At 48.0% G+C, this 12,032-nt stretch overlaps 1 protein-coding gene and 1 pseudogene across 4 annotated transcripts in view; one reads left to right on the top strand and one right to left on the bottom strand.

Moving 5' to 3' along the window:
• The window catches only part of Pnpla7 (patatin like domain 7, lysophospholipase), a 79,321-nt gene that overhangs the window by 28,438 nt on the left and 38,851 nt on the right, over positions 1 to 12,032 (bottom strand). For 2 of the 3 annotated variants that reach the window (XR_015681378.1, NM_144738.2), the window contains 2 exon segments: positions 8,357 to 8,470; positions 4,586 to 4,655 (listed from right to left, as the gene is read on the bottom strand). Coding sequence is in view for 2 of the 3 variants with exons in the window: in NM_144738.2 (NP_653339.2) it covers positions 4,586 to 4,655; positions 8,357 to 8,470 (184 nt within the window). In the remaining variant the exon portion in view is untranslated. 3 annotated transcript variants of the gene reach the window in all.
• LOC147995377 (glutathione S-transferase P pseudogene) lies at positions 2,313 to 2,921 on the top strand (annotated as a pseudogene). Its single transcript, XR_015684183.1, has one exon. The product of XR_015684183.1 is annotated as a glutathione S-transferase P pseudogene, transcript variant X2 (transcript).

Genomic DNA, 12,032 nt, shown 5'->3' with positions numbered 1-12,032 from the left:
AGCCGGTAGTGGTGGCATACCAGCTGGTCTATTGGTGAGAAAAGCTATTGAACAAAATGGCTAGTTAACAGCTATAGTTTTATAGTTATTATAAAAAATAATTCTATTGCTAAATAAACATCTCAAACTGTCCAAAACCAAAGTGCCTGGATGTCTAAACAAACAGAAAAGCAGATAATAAGCCAGCCCCGCTCAGTGTCCTGACATTCATGGACTGGGCACCTGATCTTCCCTGACCAATGCCCTCAGCGCTTGCTGCCTGGCACCACCCCCTCCTCACACAGCCCTCAGCTCCAAGAGGTAGCTGTGGGAATGAAGCAAATGGTCTCCATGGTTCCAGTAGGAAAGCCTACAATGGGCCCTCTTTGGTACCTCATTCTCCACAGTCCCCACAGAGGGACAGAACAAAGCAGTGCAGAGTCCTAGCAACCATACCGGCTACTGGCTCAGGACACACAGACTGACCAAACTACCATAGCCACGAGACTAGGGCAGAACTTGAGCTGTGAATACACACACACACACACACACACACACACACACACACACACACACACACACAGCCACAGAAGATTTAAATAGTATGTAATATTCAAAAGTATATACTTATTTTATTTACTATATTAAGAATTTGGTATACACTAATTACTAGGTACACCAAGAGCAGGGAGCATTGTCTGTTTGGAGACAGGGACATTTCCTGGCAGATTACATCTAGAACATTCTTGTGTGTTTGTGTGTAGTCTCGGTCTTGGAACTCCCTTAGTTGACCAGGCTAACCTTGAACTCTGCTTCCAGAGTGCTGGAATTAAAGGTGTGTGCCTCGAGAGCAAAGAATCTTAATCTGAATGAGAAAAGTCAGTCACAGGATAACAACACAAAGGTCAGAGCTGTTTGCCAGGAATAATGAAATACAGCTAGTTACAGCCAGCAATCATGAAGTCACAAACACTTTTAAACACAGAAAACCTCAGCAAAATGGAGAAGAACCAAAATACAACAATGAAAAGTTTTGAGGGTGGGAGTGGGGGGGGTGGGTGGGACAAGGACAGACAGAAGTCACAGTTGGACAGATGGACAAGACATGGCAGGAGTGACAGCAGCATACACTGGAAACCCAACAGGGGATTATGAGACTACAGAGGAAACTGGCCAGTTCTAGGTCAGTATGGGCTATATAATGAGTCTGAGGGCCAGCCTGGGATACACAGCAAGATCTTGTCTCAAAATAATAATAACCAAAAAAATGTTTTAAACCACTTTATATGGGCTAAGAGGAAAATCGAGGTGACAGAAAAGAGCAGGTGACACTGAGGACGGTGAAAATTCTATTTGAACATCATGGGGACAAAGAGATAAAATAGTGAACAGTGTCCCAGATTCCTTCAGGACAATAACAAAAGGCCCAGCATTTGTGACATTTTGTTTCCAGAAGAAAAGAAAGAATACAGGATTGAAAGAAGATGTAAAGAAAAAAGGGCTAACGATTCCCCGAGTTTGCTAAAAAGATACAAATCTACAGAATAAAGTAAAAGTAACCCCAGACAGCAGAAACACCAAGCTATCAAGCCTCTGAAAAGTGAGGATGAGGTCAGATGAAGGGCAGGTCCTGCGGCCGAGGAGTGCTGTGGGGCTCAAGCCAAGCTGCTGGGGTGGGCTGGAGGTCTGACTTTTTCGGATTTTGGAACATTTCCAGATTACTGATCAAACATTCCTAATTTGAAAGTGGCAAATGTTCCTAAATTCAGAACTTCTAAATGCTGACACGACACTCAGGAAGTTTCAGACTTTTCAAAGCACATCTTTGGTTCTCAAGGCATGAAGAAGTGATGGCTAAGATACAACTCAGGGGCTGGTGAGATGGTACTTCCTCCAGGACCAAGCTCAACTGCCAGCACAATGGCTCACAACTGTCTCTAACTCCAGCTCCTGAGGGTCTGACGCCCTCTTCTGGCCCCCGTGGGTACTGCATACAGTACTGTACAGACATCTGCAGGCAAAACACCCAGACACATAAGACAAAAATAAACAAATCTTAAAAAGCAAACAACAACAATGAAACCCCATAACACATCAAGAGCAGGCCACAGAATGCCGTGACCTGAGCAGTAGCTGATCGGGAACGCTCATTCCAGCTAAGATGAAAACCACTGTTCTCCCTAGAGTGACCACAGAGCTCGTCCAACAGTGTGTGTGTAAATCAGAGTTCATACAAATAGGATGCTTAAAAACGGCTGAGTATTCGCATCTGCGCCCGAGATACCTGGCTGTCTGTGCAGCTCTGAGTCCACACCTCTGTCTACCCAGCAGCTATGCCGCCATACACCATTGTCTACTTCCCAGTTCCAGGCGCTGTGAGGCCATGCGCATGCTGCTGGCTGACCAGGGCCAGAGCTGGAAGGAGGAGGTGGTTACCATAGATGTCTGGATGCAAGGCTCACTCAAGCCCACTTGTCTTTATGGGCAGCTCCCCAAGTTTGAGGATGGAGACCTCACCCTTTACTAATCTAATGCCATCTTGAGGCTCCTGGGTTTTATGGGAAAGACCAGAGGGAGGCCGCCCTGGTGGATATGGTAGGGGATGGAGTGGACGACCTTCGATGCAAATGTGTCATCCTCGTCCACACTATGAGAATGGTGAGGATGACTATGTGAAGGCCCTGCCTGGGCATCTGAAGCCTTTTGAGACCCTGCTGTCCCAGGACCAGGGAGGCAAAGCTTTCATCATGGATGACCAGATTTCCTTTGCCGATTACAACTTGCTGGACCTGCTGCTGAGTCCCGGTCCCTGGCGGCCTGGACAACTTCCCCCTGCTCTCTCTCTGTATGTGGCTTGCCTCAGCGCTTGGCCCAAGATCAAGGTCTTTCTGTCCTCCCCCGACCATGTGAACTGTCCCGTCAATGGCAATGGTAAACAGTAGTGGACGGAAGAGACAGGAGCTTCTTGTCCCCCTTTTCCCAGACTAATAAAGTTTGTAAGACAGAAAAACAAACAAAAAAACGGCTGAGTAATCAAAGCTAATATTGGAAGGAAATAAAAACAAGATAGCAGACATAAACCCTAACAGAATGGTCATGTTAGGTTTAAACGGTCCACGTGGTTAACGTAAGGCAAACACTGCCACAAGAGCTCATTTAAAACTTGACTTCTGGGGTTGGGGATTTAGCTCAGTGGTAGAGCGCTTACCTAGGAAGCACAAGGCACTGGGTTCAGTCCCCAGCTCCGAAAAAAAGAACCAAAAAAAACAAAACAAAACAAAACAAAACAAAACAAAAAAACTTGACTTCTCTATATCTTTCTTAAGAAACGTATTTCAGACACAATGGTCGGATAGGCTGAAAGGAAAGACAGAAAGAAATCCTATGTGTGAACTGTGTGCTCTCTCCTAAAACTCATGTCCACCCAGAACTTCAGCACACGGTCTCACACAGAGAGAGCCTTAGAGAGGATGAAGTTAAGATGAATTCAGTGTGGATCACAGCTTCCCGTTGCTGTGCATGCATTGCAAGCGCACAGTTTGCTTAACACAAACCTAAAACACCGGATGTGGGCTGGAGAGACGGCTCAGAGGTTAAGAGCACTGCTGCTCTTCCAGACATTCTGAGTTCAAATCGGTGGCTCACAACCATCTGTAATGACACCCGATGCCCTCTTCTGGCATGCCGGTGTACATACAGGCAGAACACTGTATACATAATAAAGAGATCTTTACAAATATATATCAGATGTGACCCAAATGACCAGGTGTACTGAGAGTAAAGAGTTAAACAGCATGTTTACCTGTGAATTTGTCCTTACAAACATTCAGTTCGGTAAACCAGGGTCAGATGTGACAACGGATGTAGAGTTTATATACGCAGAGGGACAGGCCACAAGTGAGCTACCCTGGAGAACTAGTGGAAGCTTATACTCGCAGAGGGACAGGACACAAGTGAGCTAGCCTGGAGAACTAGAGGAAGAGGAAACATAAGAAGAGCAGAATGAGTGGGATGGACCACAGGCATGCACAAATATAGACCAGTATCGCAGGCCAGGAAGTCAGAGATGGAGGCAGGAGACAGCCACAGGCAAATTATGCACAGAACAGTGAGAGCAAGGTCAGAGTATGTGGGATTCAGGGGAGAAGGCAGCTCTGGAACACAGTGACCAGTGGCTCCCAAATTAGGGCCACTCTTAGAGCTAGAAGAAAACACACATGCTGGGGTAGTTTTAGTTCCTGACACCCACACTTCTCAGACCATCTTTTCACACTTGGCAGTGACAGACAACAGCAGTCCCAACTGTACCACTCTTCCAGAGGCCTCATCCTCTTGTTTCCTCTTTGTAAACACAAGGTAGCTAGATCACAGTGTCCTTCTGTGCTGCCCACACTGAGCCACAGCTTGGCAAAATACACTGGCACTGTTAAAAAGCTAACCCCTCCTTATTCAGAGTTGTGCTTGGTGAGACTTTCCCGGATGTTCTCAGGAGTCATACAGCACAGTATCCCACAATGCTCCCTCCAGAGGTCTGCCCAGCCAGGGGAAGGTGGGGCAGTATGTTCGTGGGACTGAGGAAGAGCTCCAAGACAGAGCTGAGACTCACCTGTCCCAGATCCCTGCTGGAGACTGCCCAAGATCTTCTCACCCAAGAGATGAATCAGTCGGGTTACAACCTTGGGGCAGAAAAAGAAGGAAGAAGTCGGGTTTAAAGGGTGAAATGCTGGGACCAGGAAATGTCACATGACGTTAAACAGCGCACAGGGCTTGCTTTTCCAAACCTGTCAGTGACTGGAAATCAACACGGGCTGCCGACGGCAAGGGCTCATATGATGTCCAGGCTTCCAGATGAGACTGTGTATGGCCAGCATGGCTAACACAGACATGGGCCCCTCTAGGGCCTGTGCCCTACATGCCTACTGGGATTGTTGCAACTACGCTAGGTGTGGGAAGACCTGTCTCAGTGGTGGATCGGACCTGGGTTCTCTAAGAGGAAAGGGAGGTGAGCCGTGCCACACACATTCGTTGCTCCTGTTCTGGATTATGAATACAGTGTGGCAAATGCCTCCTCTAGCTCCTGTCACTGGGATTTCCCTACTACGACAGACAGGAAGACAGACAGGAATGTGAGACCTTGAGCAAAATAAGATGCATTCGTTTGAGTTTCTTTTGTCATGGTATTTTATCACAACAAAAGGAAAAGAAATTAAGTCACCAAGGAAAAGGAGCTTGGGGGGGGGATGGCATGTTGGGGGGAGGGTGGTGAAACACAAAAGAAGCAGAGTACACACTCTGTGGCCCTAAGCCTCACAGTCCAGCTGGCAAATGACCTAAAGGACCTCCCATCCATGGCCGCAGGCATGGCAAAGACAGCCTGATCTCAGACAGGGGCACCTGCTAGGTTTTACGTCAATTAGGTGGCACCAGGGTCACTCTAGGAAGCTAAGTTAGGGCTGTTTATTTGTCCCAGGGTGGTGGGGTCAGAGCCCATGTTAGATCTAAATGAAACTGTCCAGACTTTCACATACAAAGCAAAAACCAGTCTGAGCAGAGAACTCTGAAAGTGAGCCAGGAGGAGATGGTCACCTGCCCCAGCAGTCCGACTCCATAAACAACCCCTCAGGAGCACACAGGGAATTCTAAGTACCTGAATGTTTCTCTAGAGGCCAGGGGTCAAAACAAACACCTATAACCAGCAAAACACTAAATACCAGCAGGGGGAGGCTGGTCTATGAGGAAAGTTGAGTCCTGCCTGGACCATAAGACAAGTTCAAGGCCAGCCTAGGAACTTAGCAACACCCTGTCTCAAAATAAAAATTGAAAAGGGCTGGGGATACAATTCAGTGGTATGGTGCTTGCATGGTTTATGCAAGGTCCTGAGCTTAATCTCTAGCACCACAAATAAACAAGTAAAGTTGTCACATTTAAAAATGAACAAGCAGGGGCTGGAGAGATGGCTCAGTGGTTAGGAGCACTGACTGCTTTTCCAGAGGTCCTGAGTTCAATTCCCAGCAACCACATGGTGGCTCACGACCATCTGCAATGGGATCTGATGCTCTCTTCTGGTGTGTCTGAAGACAGGGACAGTGTACTTATATATAATAAATAAAGCTTTAAAAAAAAGCAAATTTAAAGTAAGACTAACTTATTTTTTGAGACAGGGGTTCACTATTGTAGTCCCGGCTGCCCTGGAATTTACTATGTAGACTTAGGCTGGCTTTAACTTTGGTTGGCTCTGACTCCCAAGTATTGTAATTAAAATAAGACCTGTATGTCTGGTCACTAAAGGTAATCTTTTAAAAGATTATTTCTGCGTCAAGTGGCATAGGTTTAAAATAGGCCAATGAGTTCACAAAAAGGTGTCTGGCTTCTTAAAGACTGAGGACACACAAAGGTATAGCACTGTGATAGGAGGACACACAAAGGTATAGCACTGTGATAGGCCGATGAGAGCTGTTGGTACAAGAAGCTGCCTGTGTGCCCAGCACTCAAGGCTCAGGAGCCACATCACACTGGGCTGTGAAGCAGTGTCACTCTGGAGAGCTGTCTGCAGTTTGCAAACACACATCATCTTGTGACCTAGCAACTGAACAAAGGAGTGTTTATAGCATTTGTCAAGAATGTGTGCAGCGGCCCTTTAAACCTGACAGTCCTAGACTGGAGTCATTCCAATACCCACCAACTGGGGAACAAACAGACTGAAGTCCAGTGGGGACTGCTGGACCATTCGCAAGAAAGGTATTCTGTACTAGTTCATCCATAGACAATTAGCAAGCAACAAGGCCTTGGGTTTCATCCCCAGTGCACGCATGCACACATGCACGAGGGAGGGAGGAGGAGGAAGAAGAAGAAGGAGGAGGAGGAGGAAGAGGAGGAGGAGGAGGAGGAGGAGGAGGAGGGAAAGAGAAGGGAAAGAGGAGGAAGTGGGGAGTTGGAAAGAAAGCAAACATAGACATTAGGAAGCAGTTTTAAGACTCAGGACAGAATGCTGAGTGGAAACACCACTATAGGACCCCGGGGTTTTAGTCCAAACTGTAGGGTTGACCCTTCTTTCCTGTGATAACCTTGTCGCTCACAGGCAGGGAGGACAGAAAAGGCAGCTGACTGACAGCTCAGAGATGCAGCCTCAGTCCTCCTCTGCCAACCCCTGGCTGCTACCAAAGCTCTCTTCAAGTTGCCGTCCTAAGCTGTGGTGTGGTGCAGTAATCTCCTCCTCTAGGAAGCCTCCATCTCAGAGGGGAGCTCCCGAAGACGGGAGATTCTACAGTGGGGCACCTCTATTCTGCAGGAGGCTCCTGGAACCTACCGTACAGACTAGGTCTCTTCTCTACCTAAGTGCACAGCAGCAGTAAGGGCTGCTGACAAGTAGAGCAGCCGGAGAGAAGCTCAAGTCATCTGATCTGCCTGGAAAAGACACTGTATAACCTGCTGAGCTGCCTGCAGGCTCTAGGTTCCCAGCTCTGTGAACCATCAGCCATGCTGGGGTAGGCCTCTGTGATGCAGTGGTCTTTGAGTCATTTCTACATCTGTAAGTAACTTCTCGCCATATTCCTGAGAGGAACCCCAACAGAAATCACTGGTTTATCAAGTTGCACTTTGGCAGTGTCCTTACTTTGTCTATTACCAGTTCTGTATTTGAGGTAAGTCTGGATTTTGCTCATGTGTCCCCAGAAATAGTGTCATACAATAGCGATAAAGGAGTCTTCATCTGAGAACGTGACTTGTGTGCCACTTTTACAGCTTTCCCCCTACCTGTTCCAGTGTTTCTGTGTATACTTGACTAAATTCTCACCTGGGCCAGAAGTACAGCTAGAAGCCTCACCTATGCAGCAGGCTCACCTCACCTGTGCAGCAGGCTCACCTCACCTGTGCAGCAGGCTCACCTCACCTGTGCAGCAGGCTCACCTCACCTGTGCAGCAGGCTCACCTCACCTGTGCAGCAGGCTCACCTCACCTGTGCAGCAGACTCACCTCACCTGTGCAGCAGGCTTACCACACCTGTGCAGCAGACTCACCTCACCTGTGCAGCAGGTTCACCTCACCTGTGCAGCAGGCTTACCACACCTGTGCAGCAGGCTCATCTCACCTGTGCAGCAGGCTTACCACACCTGTGCAGCAGGCTCACCTGTGCAGCAGGCTCACCTCACCTGTGCAGCAGTCACACCTTACCTGTGCAGCAGTCACACCTTACCTGTGCAGCAGGCTTACCACACCTGTGCAGCAGGCTCACCTGTGCAGCAGGCTCACCTCACCTGTGCAGCAGTCACACCTTACCTGTGCAGCAGGCTTACCACACTTGTGCAGCAGGCTCACCTGTGCAGCAGGCTCACCTCATCTGTGCAGCAGGCTCACCTCACCTGTGCAGCAGCAGCCTCACCTGTGGGTACCTGCGCTTGATAGACGTCAGAGCTCCTGCTGGCAGCTTAGCCAGTTCTGAGTCCCGGACAGCATGCACTGTGGTTGCTCTGGCCTGGTGGGTTAGCATCTCCACCTAAGGAAGAAGAGCCAAACCCAGGAGTCTCAAAGACCAGCCAAGGTCCAGGAGGCCAGACTGAGGATGCCTGGAGTCCAGCCAAGGCATGTGCACACAAGCTGTCTTAGAGTCTCTACTGCTCTGATAAATCACAATGGCCAGAGGTGCCTTGGGGAAGAAAGGGCTTCCTTCACCTTACACTTCTAGGTAACAGTGTATCACTGAAGGAATTCAGGGCAGGAACTTAAACAGGACAAGACCCTGGAGGAAGAGCTGAAGCAGAGGCCATGAGGGAATGTTATTTACTGGTTTGCTCCACTTGGCTGTCTTAAACTACCCACAACAAAAGTTGGGCCCTCCGACACCAATCATTAACCAAGAGAATGCCCACAATCTGGTGGGGGAATTTTCTCAATTGAGGTCCCCTCTTCTAAAATGACTCTAGCTTGTGTCAAGTTGACATAGATGTAGCCAGAACAGCAGCCTATAGGAGCCACCTGTGTGGTTAGGAAGCAAGAAAAGGAACAAAATTACTTAACCAAGCCTTTGCTCTGCTTGAAGCTGGTGGGCTCTCACATGTGACTACTGTCTAAACCCCTGGAATGTTCTAGAAGCCACAGGCATCCCTAGCAACCCTGACAGTTCTCAGACACAAGCAAGGCTGTCTCAGAGAATTCTGAACACTCCTTCAGATAGAAACTCCTCTAAGGAAGACACACCATCCACTCGTGGCCACATTAGATGTGTCTCTCAGAGCCTAAGTGAGCCCTGGAACATGGTGACACCTATTTCAGCATCTGGCCAGCGATGCAATTTCCAAGTAGGAGCTGGTGACTGGATTCACAGGTTACACATAGCATAGCTACCCTAAGGCCAGAGACTCCCACATTCTGACATGGAAGACTCACTGTGAGGCCGAGCTCAGGGAAGGCAGGATGGGAGTAGCCCTGGCACGGAGGCGGCACAGGAGGAAAGCAGCCATTAGCACATGCTTGGCAACATTAGGTGGTTTCCCTATGACCCTGTTATCAGACAGCAAAATGATCCTAAACTGCCTAAAATATTCATCCAAAACTTCCTTAAAAGCAGCAGAACATGGTCCTGGGGTGTATAGGAAATCAGGCCGAGCAAGCCCTGAGAACCAGTCAGTACACAGTGCTTCTCCACATTTCCGCCTCAGTTGCTGCTCCGACTGTGGTCGGTGACGGACTGCTGGAAGCAGAAGTGAAAGAATCCCTTTCCTCCACAGTTCCCTTGATGGGGTGACTTACTCCAGCAGTGGAAGCCTAACTAAGACACTGGACTCCACAGTGAGACCCTGTCTCCAAGAAGAAGCAGGGCAGGGCTGGGGTACAGGGCAGACTGAGCAGGATGTGTTACAAGACATACATACCCAGACCTTAGCGGGCGGCAAAGTAAAGAATACAGTCTTTCAGGTCATTTTCAGCATGAGGACAGCCAAAACTAGACAGTGAGACCTTGTCTTAAAAAAACCAACAAGCTGGACAGTGGTGGCACACAACTTTAATCCCAGCACTCAGGAGGCAGAGGCAGGCGGATCTCTGTGAGTTCAAGGCCAGCCTAGTCTACAGAGTGAGTTCCAGAATAACCAGGGCTACATAGAGACACCCTATCTTGGAAAACAAAAACAAAAAAACAAAAACGAACCCTACTAAACCCTCCCCACAAAACCCAAAAGCAAGCAGACAAACAAAACAAACGAGTTTTGGCTGACCTTTCAAAGGACCAAGTTTCAATTCCCAGCACCCACAAAATGACTCAGTTATCTACAACTCCAGTTCCAAGGGACCTGATATCCTCTTTACTTTCTTTTTTTTTTTTTTCTCTATAGCCTACACTGGCCTAGAAATCACAGAGATGCACCTGCCTCAGCCTTCTGAGTGTCTCTTGACAGATAGATAGACATATATAGAGATAAATATATGTAGATATATAGATAGATATAGTTATAGACAGATATATAGTTATAGATATATAGATATATATTTATAGATATATATATAGATACATATATATGTATATATACATACATACACATATATATATATGTATATATACATACATACACACACATATATATGTGTGTATATATATATATATATATATATATATATAGAGAGAGAGAGAGAGAGAGAGAGAGAGAGAGAGAGAGCTGTTGTCCTAATGCACATAGGTTCACTGTTTTGCAGGCCTCTGAGGACTGCCCCACCTGAGGGATTCATCCCATATGCAGACACCAAACCCAGACACTATTGTGGATGCCAAGAAGTGCATGCTGACGGGAGTCTGATATAGCTGTCACCTGAGAGACTCTGCCAGAGCCTGACAAATACAGAGGACGATGCTTGCAGCCAACCATTGAACTGAGAACAGGGTCCCCAATGGAAGAGTTAGAGAAAGAATTGAAGTAGCTGAAGGGTTTTGCAACCCCATTGGAAGAGCAACAACCAACCAACCAGACACCCCAGAGCTCCCAGGAACTAAACCAGCATCCGAAGAGAACACAGGGATGGACCTATGGCTCCATCCGCATATGTAGCAGAGGATGGCCTTGACGGGCATCAGTGGAAGGGGAGGTTCTTGGTTCTGTGAAGGTTCAATGCCCTACTGTAGAGGAATGACAGGGCAGGGAGGTAGGAGGAAGTGGATGAGTGAGGGAGCACCCTCATAGAAGCAGGGGAGAGGATGGCATACCAGGTTTCTGGAGGGGAAACTGGGAAAGGGGATAACATTTAAAATGTAAATTTAAAAAATCCAATAAAAGAAAAAAAAGGCCTCTGAATTTTTAGGAAGCAGATTCAAAAGGATCAGCACAAGTACAAGGCCAGCTCATGTCTACCGGTAGCTCCAAGCCCACCTGGGTTGGAGTAATACCCTGTCTCAAGGGAAAAACCAACCAGCCAACCAGTCAACCAGCCAACCAGTCAGTCAGTCAACAGTCAACCAGCCAACCAACCAACCAGCTAACCAGTCAACCAACCAACCAGCCAACCAGTCAACCAGCTAACCAGTCAACCAGTCAGTCAGTCAACAGTCAAGCAGCCAACCAACCAACCAACCAGCTAACCAGCCAACCAACCAACCATCCAGCCAGCCAGCCAACCAACCAGCCAACCAACCATCCATCCATCCATCCATCCATCCATCCATCCATCCATCCATCCATCCATCCAACCAGCTAACCAGTCAACCAGCCAGCCATCCATCCATCCATCCATCCATCCATCCATCCATCCATCCATCCATCCAACCAGCCAGCCAGCCAGCCAACCAGCCAGCTGAAGCCAGAGGCGCAGAATGGAATTAACTGTCCTCATAGAGCTCTATAAGCCCAACACTGCAACATCTTGAAGCTGGTTACTAACAGGTCAGGACAGAGAAAGCTGCCTGTGTAGGCAGCACGGGGAAGCCAGGGTGAGCTGCTAGTTAGTTACCCTCAGTCAAATCTTTTGCATACTATCCACCAAGGCTTCAGCAGCCAGAAACCAGAGACCAGAATCTTGACTAGCCCAGAAGGCTAAGATAGGGCCCCAGACAAAGGCAGGCAGGACCAGCAGGG

Source organism: Rattus norvegicus, chromosome 3 (genome assembly GCF_021556685.1).
Source record: "Rattus norvegicus strain SHRSP/BbbUtx chromosome 3, alternate assembly SHRSP_T2T, whole genome shotgun sequence".
NCBI lineage: Eukaryota > Metazoa > Chordata > Mammalia > Rodentia > Muridae > Rattus > Rattus norvegicus.
Note: the sequence above shows the minus strand (reverse complement) of the source record. Positions and strands in the feature narration are given on the sequence as shown.